This window comes from Poecilia formosa, unplaced genomic scaffold, assembly GCF_000485575.1.
Source record: "Poecilia formosa unplaced genomic scaffold, Poecilia_formosa-5.1.2 Scaffold14, whole genome shotgun sequence".
Lineage (NCBI taxonomy): Eukaryota > Metazoa > Chordata > Actinopteri > Cyprinodontiformes > Poeciliidae > Poecilia > Poecilia formosa.
This window is the reverse complement of record NW_006799953.1, coordinates 993667-1012248: the sequence shown is the minus strand read 5'-3', so window position 1 is coordinate 1012248 and position 18582 is coordinate 993667. Positions and strand designations below refer to the sequence as shown.

The 18582-nt window shown below is 41.2% G+C and overlaps 1 protein-coding gene across 1 annotated transcript in view; it reads right to left on the bottom strand.

The window, feature by feature from the left end:
* lhfpl7 (LHFPL tetraspan subfamily member 7) overlaps positions 1-18582 on the bottom strand; it is a 129288-nt gene that overhangs the window by 76874 nt on the left and 33832 nt on the right. Inside the window, exon 2 of the mRNA XM_016668280.1 lies at positions 11989-12127. Within this exon, the coding sequence (XP_016523766.1) occupies positions 11989-12127 (139 nt within the window). The remainder of the gene's footprint in view (positions 1-11988; positions 12128-18582) is intronic.

Sequence of the window (18582 nt, the reverse complement as noted above, 5' to 3'; positions counted from 1 at the left end):
CACCAGCTCTTTGAGTGTGTTTGCCTGTGTGTGTGTGTGTGCGTGTGTGTGTGTGTGTGTGTCACTGTGTGATTGTGTGTATTTGCTGGAACTTATGTGGCAGAATGACAGAGGAGCGGGAAGAAAAGGGAGACAGCAGAGGAATAAGAAACAGACACTCAGGATTTTTGGACCCTGCCACGGTTCTCCTTTATCTGATGGAGGCCAGAGGGCTGGAGAGGTTCGTCAGGGACAAACCACAGGAGGAAGGAAGACTCCCCTTTCTTATCTTTCTGGCTCATCTTACATATTTTCTACTGTTAGCGTATCATTTGTATCTTGCCATTGTGAGACAGTTCAGAGGGGCGTAACAGGAAAAGGAGACAGCTTTCATTTTGTCGCTTTACAGCCACAAACTTCAGTGAACTTTATTGGAGTTTGCAATGGACCGACATTAAACAGTGCTTAGCTTTAAATAAAGGTCTAACAAATGGGATGTGCATTTGTTTCCAGCCTCCTTTACTCGGCTCGAGGTGCTGCCGCTAGCGTTCATAAGTTGCCTAATGCAAGCAAACCGGTGTTTAATTTACTCTCAGTGTAAATCCAGCTGCTCTGTGAAGGACTCCGAGGTTTGTTAGAGAAGATTAGAGAAAAAGCATCGTCATGGAGACCAAGAAACACAGCAGACGGGTCAGGGAGGAAGTAGTAGAAAACTTTGAAGCAGGGTTGGGCTAACTAAGCATCCATTCAGTCCATCAGCCAAAAACAGAAAGTGGGTGGCTCGACCGCAAACCTGCCAAGACACGACCATCCACCTAAACTAACATTTATGGAAAACTAACGAGGAGGAAAATAGTTGCTTAAAGAAAGCAGTAAAAAGTCAGGATTGTTGGGACACACAACTATGGTGTTAGCACACCATTGCTAACGATTGCAACGACTTGCGATTCAATTTTCCAGACGCTTCTGCTGTACGTTCTTCATCACAATGTCCACATTGTGTTTAAACGCAACTATTAAACATCAAGACTGGTGATTTAGGGCAGTGAAAACCTAATCAACAGCTAAAAGATGTCAGGTATAATTAAATGTAACACCATCCATATGAGTCTATATGATAGAGGTATAGCTGGAATCTGTGAATACTAGAGACCCCCTCTAAAAAACGTGTATAACTTACTTTTTTAGTAGCTCACACACCAAATATACCTTAATGTCCATTAATAAGTGCATTGGAAGCCATCTACTGCAAAAAGCAACAGCTACAGTTTTCATTATTTAAACTGTTGGGGGTTCAGCCAATCAGCACCAGGGAAAGTAAATGGCACTCCTGGATTGGCTGCATTTCAAATCCCAGCCAATAGCATATCAAGTAGCATTGCACCAGTGTGCTAAGCTGGGTTTTCTTTTGAATATTTATAAATGCTCTGTGAAAAAGTGTATTCAAAGGCTGAAGCCAATTCAAAATGTACAGAAAACCTTTGAAAAATGACCTTGAGCCACTTTAGACAGAAGAATGGAGTAAAACCTCAGGGTCTTGATGAACAAGGCAGCTGCAAAGATTTCCAACATATGTTGTACTAAAAGTCTTTAATTACTGTTTTAAAAAGATAATAAACCCCGGAACATATTAAAGCACATACTCATTTTTAACGAGGACATTAAAGATGAATTAAAAATCTGTTAATCTCTGTAGATTGCCTTTACAAAGAGCTTATAAGAGACCTTTCCAAGAAAACCGATGAACCGGATAGGACGATAACTCAGTCCTAATTACACCCTAGCTCTAATTGACTGTTGGACCAATTAATGTGGTTTTTGTGGGTAATGTATCAGCGAGCGAGCGGAGCCAGGCGCTGCTGTAATCATAATTACAGTAGACAACAGATCAGACCAATGTGGGATCCCACAAAAATGCACCAACACACATGCTAGCTTTGATTCATAAGCACCCATTACACCCAGTTTATGCATTTGTGTACATTTGCAATTATGACAGATGCAAAAAAAAAAAAAAAAAAAAACAGGGAAAAAATATGAATCAAACATGTTTTTATTTTTCTAAATGCTTTGTCAAATTAGAAAACGAAGCGGCCGTGTAGAGATTCACCGGTAAAAATTAATCATTTCTGAATAAATCTGCCTTGTCTTGAGTAATTAACGAGACGTGAGATCACAAATGCAAAGCGGGCTGACTGCGTTCGTGTGTGTGTGTGTGTGTGTATGTGTGTGTGTGTGTGCGCGTGTGTTTGTTTGTAATACCTTGTGGGGATGATTTTCCTGACATATGCTACGTTGTGGGGACCAGTTGCTCCTTGTGGGGACCTGAGCCTGGTCCCCACAAGGGGAAACCCTGTTTTTGGGTCAGGGGTCAGAGTTAGGGCTAAGGTGTGAATTGAGTTTTGGTTAGGGTTAGGGTTAGGTATGTGATGGTTAGGGTTAGGAAAAGGGTAAAGGTAAGGTTTAGGCTGTAGAAATGAATTGAAGTCAATGGAAAGTCCCCACAAAGATATCCGTGCAAACATGAGTGTGTGAGTGTGTATGTGTGTAGGTGTGTGTGCGTATGTGGGTGTGTGTGTGTGTGAAGGCGTTACTGGTGACCAATCACATCATTGTCAGCAGTAGGAGTAAAAACAACTCTGATTTTACAAAGAGAGACAATCACACGTATCCACACGCTGACAAAACACATATCCACGGCTAATGTCCGGTGTCAGTCCCCCTGCGTGTCGCAGGTGACGGCGGGGTCACTGGGTCACATCCAAACTGGGTCACACAAACAAACAGAGCAAATCAGGATGTGTGAGAGCTTAATGGACCGGTCTGCCTCTCACTGACTGCAGATCAGGGAGATTTAAAGGTGAGTGTGAAGTATTCACGGCCAAAAATATTTAAAAAATAGTATATTTGAGGGTTGTGTGAGAAGCCTCCGGCGAACCCACTGATGAAACGGAATGAAATATCAGCGATTGACAGAAAGAAAAAAAAACACAAACAACAAGAGATCAGAGGTTCTGATTGTGATGAAGGCGAGCTAACTGGGAGAGCGCCGTGGAAGAGGTTGAAAGAAGCTGGAAATGTTTGGAGGGGAACGAAAAACATGTCAGAGAACGGGTCACGGATTTAATCCACACGCTTTTCTACAAACAGCATAATAGATGAGGGGGAAGCAGGCCGGAGGGCAGAACAGAAATCTTCTGCGCCGACAACTCCAGAAGAACCGGGCTTGACCTGCAAACGCTTCCAACGCGATAAACCGGGAGATCCTGGAAGGATGGCAGGGATAACTAGGAATTAGGAAAGAAATAATTGCTGTCATTGGAATCATGATTTAATGCACTCAGCGAACAGTGATTCACCTTCCAGTCCTTCTAGATGAATCTTCTCTTAAAGTATCTGTGTTTACTTAAACGTAGGATATTAAAAAGCAAATTAACAAATAAATTAAAAGTGATGCTTCCTTGAACAGGTTATGGTAGGTTTATGCTCATCTATCACAAAATCATTCTGCTTTATCGATAACCAAACACACATTCGATCCTCTCTGATCCATAATCTTAACTGCCTAAACTGATCAAACCTGAGTTGACAAATCCCACACTGAACAAAGATCCTTTAGTTTATCTTTTAAGATTCACTAAACCTTTATTCTATGTATAAAAACAAAAAACAAAGGTGTGTTTCTAAGACTTTTCAGGGAAATCAAAACCAACTTGGAATTAGACAATAAATCACTTAGTCAAACCTGGACTGAATTACAGCTTTGTAAATACAGAATAATCTTCATGTTTGATTGCTGATTTTACGTAGCTGCTACGAGTTTATTATTATTATTATTTTTTTCATATTTGAGCTCGCCCAGTTTGTTCACAAACACATCTCTGAAAATTATAAGCGATTATCCCCGATTGCTTCTAAGCTCAGCCAATTAATCTTGGCTCCTGTCCCAGATTCCAACAAATCACCGGAGTTGAAACGCCGTCTGTGGTGGCGTGTTCTTAAAAATCTAATTCCCATGCAACATGGGACAGCCCTGGGCTTGCATTAAAACACTTTATGATTCGTGAAACCGTTCACTGTGGAAACAGAAAGCATTGTGGGTAATTTTATCTGCGACTGGCTGGGATGAAACCTCTTCTCTTTATTAGGGATGAACCGATATGAAAATTTGGGCCAGTGTCGATATCTGACATTGATATTGCCGTTACGCCGATATTTACCGACATTGTGAGGATTTTATAAATTTCACTATCTGTTCAACACCTTGAAAAAATGAGGACTTCACCACTGCTTCTCTGCTTCAGTTAAACTCTGCCACGTAACTATGTTTGGTTTCACATGACCAAACTCCTCCGTTCTGCCACTCCAGAAACAAATGATGTACATAAATATTGGTTTCTAATATTGGCCCAGTTTTAGTTGTTTCAATAACAATATGTTAGACAATGACTGACATCAGTCGATACCGATGTTAGTAGCAATATATCGTGCATTCCTAATCCCTTTATGGCCTAAATTTCAAATCTCCACGTGGATATTTTTGCTTATTTTAATTGTACGCAGTTCTTTGACTATCCTGTGAGTAAATATATTTGCCCATTTATCCATAAAACCTGGAACTTTTAATATCCAGCAAGTTTCTTTCACAGTTTACCATCTATTAAAAGAGTTCCCCTCAGATTAATTTCACTTCCTGCAACGGCAGGAGTGAAATTACCGTATTTACTCGGTATTGTCTGGAAAGCGTAACGTCTTTAGAAACCATTGGAATTTTTCAGATAGCGCAAAGTGTGGAGGAATTACGGTACTGCGCTCCGTTCGGCCTGGAAGGGTTAAATACGTCATGATAACTCTCTCAGCAGCAACGCTAAAAGCAATGTCTATGCACTTAATTACAGTTCATTAAGAGAAAATTTGAGTTGGGTAAAATCATAGCTGACAGGTAAAGCCTTATAAAAATGAAAAGTCAGCCTTAAGTTTCCAATGAGTCCATTTCTGCTATTAATAAAAGTTCTCCTTTATTTCAAGAACTTTCATAATACTAACTGTGACACAAGGGACGTTCCAATCATCTTTTTCCTCCAACAGAGAGATGAAAGAGAAACTCTCTAAGTGCAAATTAATTGTCAGAGGAGCAGATTCTGCTAATAGAGTCTGCCTCACTAATCCAGCCTGATATGGAAAATGTATTCGGCTGTATCAGAGAGATGACTGACATGCTGCACAGGTACCATATGGGCTCCGGCGGCGACAGCGGCCCCCGTGTAACTCAGCAAGTGCTTTGATCAAAGCAACTTCCTATTTGCATCGCCGTGCTTCGTAGGACATCTGCATAGCAGCTTTGCCCAAGGGAGCGCTGACACAGCAGGCAGGGCTTCCTCGGCATCAGCACAATGAAACTTAATGTGGGAGTTTGTACAGGTGGAACAGAGAACACAAACCATCACGCCTTTCCTTTCCCAACGAGGTAAAAACGCAGGAACGGGTTGCTCCTCGACGATGACGAAGATAAAAATAAGAAATCTCGCTCAGCCAGATGTGGGTCCACATGACGACCTCTCTTTCCAGGGTCCTCTTTCATTCGTTCTGCTGCGACTGCAGAACTCGATGACTGGAAGGCAATTTCAGCCAACGTGCCAAACCCAGTAAAGCCCTGTAACATCGGTACTTAACAGGGGAATGGTGATTTTCACTGATTGTCAGTGCGTATATCTAACCCTGCCTCTGGAAAATGTGTAGATAAAACCCGCCAAGTATCACATGGTGGAAGTAGGTCCTGAGCCTGCTGGAGAATTATGGAAATTAAAATGGGGGGCGGGGGGAACCAGGAAGAGCTTTTTTTTTATTCACAAATTGTAAATCAGCACAGTTGTAAATGTGAAAAAGTAAATGAATTCTTCAAAAAAATCTAACTTTTAGGACAATTATATAGCTCTGTTATAGCTCTGAAAAGCATTACTTTACACAACATTAGCCACAAATTGTTCTTTTCTTTGATGATTTCATGTCTTACAAAGTGAAACATAAAGATTAAATAACTGACTTGCATTTCAATGGCATACAGATACAACATTATATAAATCACTTTCCACCAGATACAATGCTTCACCCCTAAGCCAGGCTGCCATTGATGTTTTGGGATGTGACAAAATAGTCTGATTCACTCACTTCTGCATGGCAAATGCTTAAAGTGGCTACAACGGGAGGGCTGTCCAACCTTTTTTCTAAATAATTTAGCTCATAACTATTTGACCACTAACTCATAGTGTGTTACTGCGCTGACTGCTACAACAAAACACATAGTGGGATATACAGTGGTCAGTAGCAAGAACACAAATTGTCACGTTTTTACAAAGCTAAAGGTTGCAAAAACCTCCTAAAGCAGTTAGGAGGTTAGCTTAGTGCAAGACATTTTCAAGAAACGTAAAATAATAAAACCAGTAGAAAATGTTTTCTAAAGATCCAAAGCATTCAGTCGGTCTAATTCATCACAACAAATATTTTTAAATCAGTTCTTCATGATGAAATGTCTCCTCCTGACCAGAAGTGTTAACCGTTTTCTTAGGAATTAAAAGCCAGCGAGTGTTGCTAGTTAGCGCCCTGTGAATTTAGTCGCGGTTTCTCATTTAAGTCTGGAGTGCCATTTCTTTCCTTTCATCTCCCTGAGCAATAATGAACCACAAGCCGCTGCTGTTCCTACTTTAATGGAGCTACACAACATATTCTCAACTGCATGAATATGGAGGGGAAAAAGGGAACCGTGCTTCATGTATTCTTTTTTTTTCTTACAGAATAAAAGAAACAAGCCTGCAGGGGAAATTCTTTTCAAGTCCTCAGCTCATGAATCTCCCAAAGAAATATTTCAACAACAGTATATTTTTTGAGCCGGGAAACTATGTGCTCACCTGTAGTCAAATCAATGCAGAGGAGGAAACCCAAGGCGTTTAGATAGAACCGTTACAATGCTCAATGCAAAATCATAATCTAAATGTTCCCGTTATGGTAATACGGCTATAACCCAGCAGGAAAACAGCTGAGATTAGGCTTGTGTGAGCACTTGGTGCTTGTACACTCAGCCGAGTGTGTCGTGTATTCAGCCCTGAACAGATAACTGTTCTCCCAGAATCTGCCCGAGCGCAGCGGCATGATGGACCGGAAAAGCTGCGCTCAGCTACTTCTGCATCAGACTGGCTCAGTGGATATTACCGAGACAAATTTAAACAAAGTTTCTGTGCTCAAGTCTTCTTCGCTGCATTGTAAATAAAATCTGTTCAACATGTTTTAGAGGAGGAAAAACAAAACAAAATAAAAAAACGCAGCCTCCAGCCAATGTGAAGGACCCTGACCATCAAAAAGCAGAGATTGGTAAAATATGCATGATGGGGGAAGAAAAAGCTTCTTGCCATAACACACACAAACGCAGGCCTACTTTGGCTCGGCGCATGAAACATTGATGGTGGCGGCGTTCATACGTTGGTGCAGCAGCTCAACCGCTGGATGGAGTTTACGTCTAATTTTGGACCGCACCCAGGAGACCCGAGCTCTCAGGAATGAGGGAGCTGGGCTGTTTTACTTTGAAAGAAATGTGCTTCGCATGCAGCACCGAATGTGGGTATTTATCTACATGCAGCCCACTACACACAGCTTTAAAACCGAAGGGCTTTTTAGGTTCTTAAAACCACAAAAGTGCTTCAAATTCATTAAGATGACTGAGCCGCAGTTTAAAACCGAGGTGACAAACCTAGAAATCTCCATAGCAACAAGAATGGAGAGCTCTGCACTAAGCAGATGATGGTGTACAGCAGGGGTGTCCAAACTTTTTGCAAAGGGGGCCAGATTTGGTGAATTAGAGATGTAGGGGGGCCGACCTTGGCGGACGTCCTTTACATAGAACAGCAATATATTTAAACAAATTTCAGCAAGCCATTCTGTGTTTTACATTTGCTTTTTTATTTTAATTTCAGCGATCTTAAGCATGTCTTTTGGTTCATTTGAAACATGCATATAATATGTAATTGAATATTCACTTAACTTCACTTTTTTAACACTAACTTTTTTCTAACGGTTAAACAGAAGTAATTGTACTCTTGAGTGCAAATTACATTTGAAACATAAAAAAAATATCTCACCATGGCAGTTCAATATTTACAGAATTTTTAAATACAATAACAGAGAAATGAGCAAGTAATAGTCATATCAACAAGTGCAGGGGTCATTTGAAATATGACATATAACTATAAATGTTAGATTTTTAAAAGTTCATTATTCTGGAGTGAAAACTGAAAACTTGTCTGAATTTTTGACTGATTTTAATCTTTAAAGAAACAAAATTTATTCTGAGACTTATTGTAAATGACAAATAACTTGTCTGCATTAAAGTGATGGGAGATACTCAGATCTGGACTGCAGCACATAGGCCAGGTCTGGCTCAAAGGCAGTGGTACTGGCAGGCCCGGTGGCATGGGCGGGCATTGCCGCCCAGAGTCAGCCGTGCCCCCCCCCCTGGACTGGAAGCTGTTTATTGTTTTTACCTTAGAATGGCAAACTCTCTGTTATTGCTATATCAATTTGATACAATAGGAGCTTCCGTACTTCCCATATCCGTGTCCTCTGTCACCTTTTTCAGCAGTTAAAACAGTTTAATCTGTTAACAAGTCATAACCTGTTTTTCCGAGCCGCCTTCAAACGCAACATGAACGCTGAGACGCTCGCGCTGGGTTTACACCTGTGAAGGAGACCTGCTGCTGCTGCTGTGCAGAGCTACAGGTGTGTTAGAATCACGGCAGCAAACCAGTAAAGAACTTTTCACAGTTTTTCCCCCAAACTAACCGACTGAGTTGAGTAAAGCTGCTGGATACAGGTGATGTTAGCTAAAGATGACTAGCTAATATCAATACTAAAAGGCTTGTTAACAAGTAGCCTGTAGTCTACTGATGTTGTCTATGTTCAGCTACGTAGATTCATTTTGCCCCCCCAAAATAAGTCGATGTCCCCCCCTGTTAAACTCGTCTGGAGCCGGGGCTGGGTATTGATGCACAAGATATCTGGTAAGTGAGAGTCCGTTAGCCCGTTAGCCGTGTCCTCACACGGCTCTTATTCAAGTTCATAACAGAGAAGACACACACGACGTATTTGTGTGTCTTCTCACGCAAATAAGTCGACCCAAACAAGATTAGCATTTTCTTTCCAAATGCTCGAATCTCTCGAAACCTGTCGGTGAAACTTTGCGAGAGAAAGCTGCTGGTGCCGACCGCGGCTCTCTGCGTCACTCTGCAGCGCAATGAGCTCCAGCTGCAAATGGTCTGAGTCACACGGGCTGCTGCCCTCTAGTGGGTAAATGAGGAACAGCATTTAGTGTGTAAGCTCCGCCCTATGCAGGTAACAGTACTTCTGCCCGATTAATTCTACGTACGGGCCAGACGTGATTGATTTTATGACAGAGGCTGCGGGCCGGATGAAATTTGACCACGGGCCACATTTAGCCCCCGGGCCGGACTTTGGACATGCCTGGTGTACAGTAACAAATACCAAGATATTATTAAAGTACGTGAGCTGACCAAATAGTCACTCAACCTGCACGAGGTTTTGTGAATATACAGTAAAGGCAAAATCAGTTGGACGATAATTTTTTTCAGAAATTATTGCGATAAAAAGTATTATTGTTGTTTTAAAAACCATTTTAACAAACTGACGCTTTTTATGGTATAATAATCCAAGTACGGCCTCCCAAAGTTCAACAAACTTTAATTCCTAAAGAGCATTAAACGCTGTGACTGAAAGACATTTTAAATATCCAAAATAAATAAACAAAACAACAACAAAAAACGGACACTTGAAGTCTGTAAGCAAAATTGCCCTTCAAAAAAAAAAAAAAGAAAAAAAAAAAAGGACTGAGTTGAGATGCACGCGCCTTTTGTGGACCGGTCTTTGGTAGAAAGAGACGCGAGAAAAACAATCATGCAAATGGAAGTGATGGAGCTCGTTTTAATTTATCATGTGATTAATTGATTTATTGCTTATTGTGCCAGGCTTAAATGCAATCGCTATACACCAGGTATTGTGAGCTCACACTCAATCCAATGTAATGTAACAGCATCACCCGAGATGCTAAATGTCTCAGAGGCAGCTTGAATCACAGATAAGAAGAAGAGGGAGGACAATTTAGATTTGTTTTGCAACAAATGTAATTGCAATATCAACAAAAATATCATGTTTTTAAATCAATCAGCCCAAATAATTGTTGAATTCTCTGATGTTTTGAGTTATGCATCATTTTTACAGAGAAGATGGATCCGACACAGCAAGTGGAAACGTAACTTTTGACATTTTTAGTAAAAAAAAAAAATCAAAGTAATGGGTGATACACAAACGAGTGTAACGGCACGACTACAGAGCTCAACCAGGTCCGACCCTCAAAAAAAACAACACACTGCGACTCTTCAAAACAAGAGGACTTGTAAAGTTTCAAGGCAGAAAGAGAAGTGAAAATAGCAACTCTGCATCACCACAGGCAGGATGAGGAGGAATCCTTCCCCGACGCCCCGACTCTGACTGAACTCTGGCAAAAACGCTCCTTCAAAGACAAACAGAGAGCGCACTCCTTTTAATTTCTCACCAACTTTCACCCCCACAGGTGAGAAGCACAATGTACACTCAGTCCTAAGCAGACAGACATCTCCTCTGCCTGCTGTAATGAACACGCGGATCAAAAAACAAAAAAGCGTCGCTGCGAGATTTAGAAGAAAAGCTGACAAGCAGTTCGTTTCTCCCAATCTGCTGCAAACACACACACACATACACACACACACACATACCCTAGCAGAAGTCCCGCTGATGATACACACGCCACAAAGAAAACCATTGTTTTTAATCTCCTTGTTACAGTTTATCAGGTCAGTTTGATAGCACTCCCTCTCAACACACACACACACACACACACACACACACACACACGCAGCTGGGAAAACAAACACTCTTCTGATCTGCCCTCCTCAGGAGGGCTTTGCCGGCTCTCTGTCAACCCTCCGCCTATCTAGACAAGAGTCGACCTGGAAGTGGAACAAAAGGCCCGGATCCTCGCTTAACGTCAGATCGGGACTACACACACACACACACACACACACACACACATAGAGAGAGAGAAAAAGACTCAGTTTGCTTGCTTTGCCACCGATATGTTCTAATTTTTCCAAAGCCGCATTGATCTGATTGTGGCGTCTGCCTGTAAGCAACGAGCCCGTCGTCAAACCATTAACTGGCGGCTGCGAGAGCTCCGCTCTCGTCAATAAGGATTTAACCTCACTGATGAATTCAGACGCTAATCACGCCGAGGTAAATGCCTCGTGCTGAGATTCCAATTACCTGCTCGATACTCGCAAGGACAGAGGTTATGTAAACAGGAGTGGGGGCGGGATAAAATGGGGAAAAAAAGAAAAGAGACGAAACAATTATTGGTGCTTCTAATTAACACTGAGGAGGTAGATGAGAGAGGTGACTCGGCACTTAGGAGGAGAAAAACGATGGAAACTTTACCAAACCCCTCGCGCAAACACTTTTTTTGTGTTGTCGTTTTTCTTATAGCTCAACACCTGAAGAGACCGCGCTGCATTCACGGGCCGACTTCGCTGTTAGGGGCGAAAATGTCGGCCTGGAAAGTCACATGTAGCCGTGAACAAATGACCTGTGTTAAGGAGGGGTAATTGTCTTTATACAGCAGCCTCTAAATCTCCCTCCTCTGGCTGACTCGCCCATGTCATGCAGGCTCTGGTTGCCTAGCAGCAGATGTCCTCGACTCTTTTGTTTTTTGTTTGACTGACGAGAAACAAAAGTCAGCTCTTTTTAATTTTTTTATTTAATCGCTCTGGTAATAAGCAGCACTATCAGGGATGCTGGGGGGAGGAAAAACATTCATCCTAAACAAACATGGAGTTGACACATTTGTCACCATCATCTGGGGGACCAGAGCCGAGTCGTTTATTTGAGCGGAGCGTTGGGCGCACGTGTGCTCACCTGATGCCATCTGCATGTATCCGGCCAGGGTGCAGATCCTCCGCTCGCAGCCTCCGCCGGGCAGGAAGATGGTGATGATGGCCAACAGGGAGCTGACGGCCAGCAGGGCGCAGCCTCCCGAACACAGCACCGCGCTGGTCTGAGGGACACAACGACACGACTTCATGTCAGAGAGACGAAATCGCACCACATGTTTACCCGTTTCCCTGCAGGAACAAACCGACAACGCCTCACGCTGCAGAAACACAGCTTATAGTTTCGAGCACACTTGGAAATAAGACAAAACAAACTCACAAGTAAGTTTCCAGCAAAGCATGTGGAGTAATTTCTTCATTTCAGTAAAAAAAAAAAATGTACCAGTTCCACTGGAGGATTAACTCACTTATAACATGGGAAAAAATGTCTTGTTATAAGCGAAATAATCTGTCAATTAAACCAGTAGTTTTTCACCAATATCGAGGAATTATTTACTTAAAACAAGCTTGTATATCTTGCCAAAACGTTAGTTTCAAGTTAGTTTTGTGTTATTTAAAGTGTACCAATGTATTTGCTCTAGAAATTAGACAAAAATATTTTGGTAAGACTTTATTTTATTTTGTATTTGGCAGTGCATCGAAGTATTCACACACCTTTATTCACATCGCAACTGCAAACACTGATGCACTGAAGCTCGATGATGCTGACAGACCGACAAAAGAGTCCGGTGACCTTTCACCTCAAGTTGTTTGCAGCCTCCAACAGGCTGCATCCTTCTCCCCACCAACCCTGACCAACTTCCCTGTTTGTCCAGTGTAAAAAAGCATCCTCGCAGCATGATGCTGTCACCACCATGTTTCACAGCTGGTGCATTCAGGGTAAACACAGAGTCTCTCAGCTGCTTCTCAATAGGATAACTCATTTATTTAGTTGTGTTAACAAAGGGAGCTGGATTTTACCGAGTCTAATCAGACAAACATTGAAACATCACACCTCTATTTTATATCCTATCCCACACATTTTACAAACACTACTTTGTGTTAATTTATCACATTGAATTCTCGTGACTTTCACACGACAAAATGTTAAAAGTTTAAGCGGCGTGAACACTTTTCCCCTTGCTGCTAAAGGCTTACAGTTCCTTTACGACACACTGGAGACCACACACACCTCAGCCAAAACATGTTCAGCTTTTAGTTTTGTCAGGTCGCGTAACGTCGCAGTCGGTCCTCCTTCCAGGTTAGCCGCTTTATCTCAGCTGGAAATCAGCCCTGACACACTAAACGAGAGCCGCCTGTCCCTGTTCATTACACTTTCGCTTAATCACGACACCAGAAGCTTAAGTACCTATTGGATACACGTATTCCACATTTATTTATTTAAAAGTTTCCAACAAACCAGACTTACAGTGCCTTCCTTGTCCTCAATGGAGCAGATTGCATCAATAAAACTGTTAAACTGTTAAAATATCATAGATTCCCTTGTATTTAATGAGTACTTCTTAAAATTGAATAATTTTCAACATCTTTTCACACTGATGTAATTTGATTTGACTAAAAAAAATAATATTTAAGCATGCACTGTTATCTGGTTATGTGGCCCTCTAAAGTCTTTATTGCTGCGGTGAGCCTCGAGTTCGACGTGTGTCGCGTACGCTGTCGTTTTCCTTCCACTTCTAATCTCTGCTCTACTTTGCGAAGAGCTCAATTATTTAAAATGAAGCTTGCGGGTGTTCAATACTTTTATTTCTGTGCTTTTTTGGGTCAGTATTTAATCATATTGTTTCCTTTTTTCTGATTTCAAGCACTCGTCAGTCTCAAAGGACTATCCACAAAGGTTAAAAGATGCCAATGTTGGATGGTGCAGCGGTTAAGCACAACCCACAACCCTCTCTCTCTTTGCCTACTTTCCTGTCTTAGCACTTTGAAATAAAGGACACTAGAGCCAAAAAAATAATAATAATTTTCATAAAACTGTATGAAAACACAGGTGATTAGCAAAGCAACGCCTGTGGGGGCGACTGGAGGGAAAATGTCTGACATGCACAGGGGAATAACAGGCCTAAAACACGAGTCGTTACGTGTGCCTGCGATCTGACTGACGTGAACGAACGGAGGGAGGGGAGGGAGGCCGAGCGATTTCCTCGGCTGACAGATTTAATTAGCTTGCTCTGGGTGGCTGGGAGAAAGACGGAAATACGAAAATAAAGAACTGGTGGGATGCTGGCAGCGACGACGATGATGATTACGTTTCTGACCTTCATTTGTTGCAGGTTGATAAATAGGTGCGTTCATCATCCCAAACACGTAAACAGAGCGCTTTTACCCGCGTCGCACAGGAGGAGCCGGAGTGCCTTCGCCCTGGGGCACCTTGACCGGAACAATTAAGTAAGAGAGGACAGCAAGCGGAAAGAGAGATACTCACCAAGTCGTTTTATTGCATATCATTTCGAGAGCCAATAAAGGTTTAATTTAATTTATATTTTATGCCTTCATTACAAAGCCCAGTGATTACTTCTTGTTCCTCCAGCAGCAGCAGAGCGTCAGGTTGTCTTTGTGCTTCCTGACAAAACGCACGCAGATATGAGACCAACTGCTATGTTCAGCCAAGCCCGTTTGGAAAATCCGCCAAACAGAGAGAGACACAGAGGACGCAGAGCAAGTTTGAGAAGCTTTGTTAAAAAGATCCACACAACGTGCCGGATTGTGATCTTAAAGGGAAGACTGTACAACATTCTGGGTTTTTAGAAGCTTTATGCAGAGCAGAGAGCATCAGACTCATAATACGAGGTCGTCACCGTCAAACGTAGGCTGGGATTTCCTGAACGTCAATTTCAGAAACTGAAATACTGTCCACTGAGTTCTAACAATAAAGTTCGAGAACAAATACAGTACCTATAAAAAGTATTCAGCACCTTGGATGGTTTTCCCTTTTTGTTGCTTTTACAAATCAACCACTATCAATAATATGCGACTTTTTTTTTTTGACAAAAAAACTTAGAAAAAAGCCCCATAAATGTTTAAGTGAAAACTTATTTCTACAAAGTAGTGACCAAAAAAAGTAACATAAGTGGTTGATAAATATTCACTGCCTGTTTAAAGTGACTGACCTAATTTCACAATAAGTGGACAGAAGAGAAAAGAGGTTGGACTAACTAAGCAGCAAAAAAGAGCCACCACTAATATGAATATAGCTTCCATGCAGTCAGGTGCAGTACATAAAAGTCAATGTTTACTAAAAGGAAACATGGGCTAAGTGAACAGTCTTCTATCAAAAGTCGGCTGACCCTTTTAAAGCTCTACATCTAAAATAATTTATAGAACTAGCCATTTTGTTTGTTTAAATAAAAATAATTTTTAAAAATGGCATTGCCAAGAATTTTATTTTTTAGAAATGAATATATTCTGTAAGGTCTGCAAGTGATTTCAACTTGAGAATTTTGGCTTAATGGCAAAAAGTTTGGACCCCACAGCTTCTCTGTTCGGAGCCAAGTCACTAAGACTTAAAAAATACTGCTGTAATTATCAGTAGTAAAAGTGAACAGAGCTTAATGTAGGAAATGTATTGCCCATAAAAGAAAAATAAGCATAAAGATGCTGTAAAGATGAATATTATTAAAATATTTTTTTTTTTTTTTATGTGGAAACAAATTTGTAGAGATGTGAATATCTAACTTTTTTGGGAGATTTCCAGATTCCAGATTTTAAAAGATGTTTAGTCAAAAACTTTTCTATCCAATTTTGTTTCCCCTTGAAAATCAACATCATAATATAAAAACAGCATCAAAAATCATGTTTCTAGACTTCCTGCTTTGAACTGACATTATTTATTTGAACAGGGAACAGAGGAAACATCAAACCACAGGAGCAGTTTTACTAATATTTTAAACCAAAGACAAAATGATTATGGAGGTTAGGATCGTGGATTAGCCGTTAGCATGCCCGGCATGATTAAAATTGATTTTTCCGTGTGTATTCCAAGACGTTGTGGATCATTATCTGAAAACTAAACTAGTCTAAATATCTCCCAACATTTTCATTTCTAACATTATCCACATCAGACAGCGGCTGAACGCTAAAAAGGAGAAAACAGATCAATGTTGCTGTAAAAAGCCTTAATGTTGCTCACATCTCTCACACTCAGCGCTAATGAACAACAAACATGATGTAAGTGCAGTTGCTTTTAAATAAACTTGGTCATTTTTCACATTGAAACTAGCTAACTTTGAGCCTTCTTCACCCAGTAACTTCATTTAAATTTAATGTTGGGTTTCCAGCTATTTTCGTTCATGGTTTTGTGAGAATGCAGTGTAGGAAAGTCACAAAGCTGTCTGTTTATATACCGCCAGAAGCGATACAGACGGTGACAGAGAACTGAAAACAAACCTCCATTAGCAATCAGCGCTAACGTCTCTCTCCCCAAAAAGCAGGAAGTCGAGTTATTTAAGAAGCAAATACTGAACGTAACTACCTTAAGTCGGTCTTCTAAGCACCATCCAGCTATTTTTATCGTGTTTGTATGTTTCACCACAAGAAGACAAAGCAGAGGCACCTAAAGATGGAGATTAGCCATAAATCTCTGAGGTTTTGTTCCGTCTTGCTAAACTGATATTCATGTATGCAGAGGAATGTCTCCTTTCTCTCCACTGCTTGATCTTTGCATGCCTTGTGGGCTCAAAGAGTACAGCTACCTCCCACCCTGCTGTTCGCAATTCACAGAAACACATTAGAGGCACATCGTGTCTCATAGAGCAGAGCAAAGGTTGAGAGAGGAAGACAGTCAGCCTTCATTATGAAAGGCACAAATTTAGGGAAAAAAGTGATGTAGTTGGCCGAATTGAGTTTGAGTGCAACTTTTAGCACAAAAACACAGCATTTTTAAACAGTTCTGGAAATTTTTAGATGAACATAAACATGTTGTTTGTTTATCTTCTCCATTTTTCACCCACTTAATTATCTACTCCCAGTAACAGATTTATACACTTGACATTTTCCGTGCCATTTAAACACAACCCAAGACTAATAAAGATCATCAGAGCACAACGCACAGCTACTTTAACAAAAACAACACACACAAGAAAAAACTGCCAGAATTTTAATTAATAAGGCCCCAATCCATCAATTTCCAAAACTGTGACTGAGTGTGATTGGGCGGATAAGGCGAAGGGGGAAAAAATCCAGATAATCATAACGACTTCAACTTTATCAGACCCAGACAGCAGCGTTTAGCAGGCCCCTTCCTCCCCCGCCCTCAGATGCACTTGTTGTTCTGAGCGCAAGTTAATTTAGTAGAAAATGGGCTCCTAACAGCACTGGTCTTTTTCTAAATAGATCGTAATTATGTGTGAATAACTGGCTGAGCCACTGCAACGGCCAGAGCCCGAGAGAAAGGAGGAGAAACAGGGGAAATCCAGCATGTTTTCTTTCACTTAGTCTGAAAATTTACATTGGAAATCAGTCCTCTGAGAGTAAATTACCTGTCATTTATGACCCTGTAATAATTCACAATGCCATATTCGTAGAATATACCATATTTTCCGGACTACAGAGCGCACCTCACTGTAAGCCGCACCTACAATAAAAAAAAAAAAAAAGGAAACGTACATTTATAAGCCGCTGGTATCTCAGCCGCTCTCAGTTTTCACAAGGTGCAGCAGCAGGCTAGCATGTGCTTGTTCTAAATCAGTGGTTCTTAACCTTTTTTGAGGTACCGAACCCACCAGTTTCATATGCGCATTCACTGAACCCTTCTGTTGTGATAAAAAAATATGATGTTTTCCCCCCAAATTCAAGACCCCAAGATCACTACATGTTCTTAAAAGGTAGCATCTGCAAGAACAGTTCTACAAAATATAGTCAGTGTTTTCAGCAAAGTTGAGCTGACTGTCCAGGAACGACCCAAAGTATTTAAAATGTGCCACAGTTTCAACAGGTTGGCCATCGAGAGAAACTGGAACCACTTTAAGGTCTTGTTTAGATCATTTAATTAGCTCTACATTCTTAAGAGAAAGAAAACTTAATAATAAATAAAGTCTTTGCCGTATTCTGATTTAGTAATGTAATTATATTAGTTGTGTTACCACCACCACGCCAGTAGAGGCAGTAGCAACCCCGAAAAGATGCGACTAAGGAGCAGATTTAGAAGTACACCGAAAGCTACGATGAGTTTTGCTGAAGTAATTAAATATAAGTTAAAATCCACGCTGAGAGTGGAACTCCTTCAATCAGTGCTCCTCCGCAGCTCTGATTGGCTCAGCAATGTAACGTGATCCTCTGCAGCGAGTGATGGCAAAGCGGGGCGTCATCACGACTTTACACAGTGCGTCTTTACCTCCGCAGCAGAGGCTCCGCCGAACCCCTGAGACCGACTCACCGAACCCCTGGGGTTCGATCGAACCCAGGTTAAGAACCACTGTTCTAAATAAAAACTAGCACTTTCTTCTTTGATTTCCAATTTTGACTTCCAATGATTCACTTCCTGCTAAAGCGCCCCCTGGTGGTCGAAGAAAAATCTACAGAAAAACCGCACCGGGCTGTAAGTCGCTTGGTTCAAAAAGTAGCGGCTTATTGTCCGAAAAATACGCCAGCCAAATTACTTATCATTCACTGCATTGGTGAA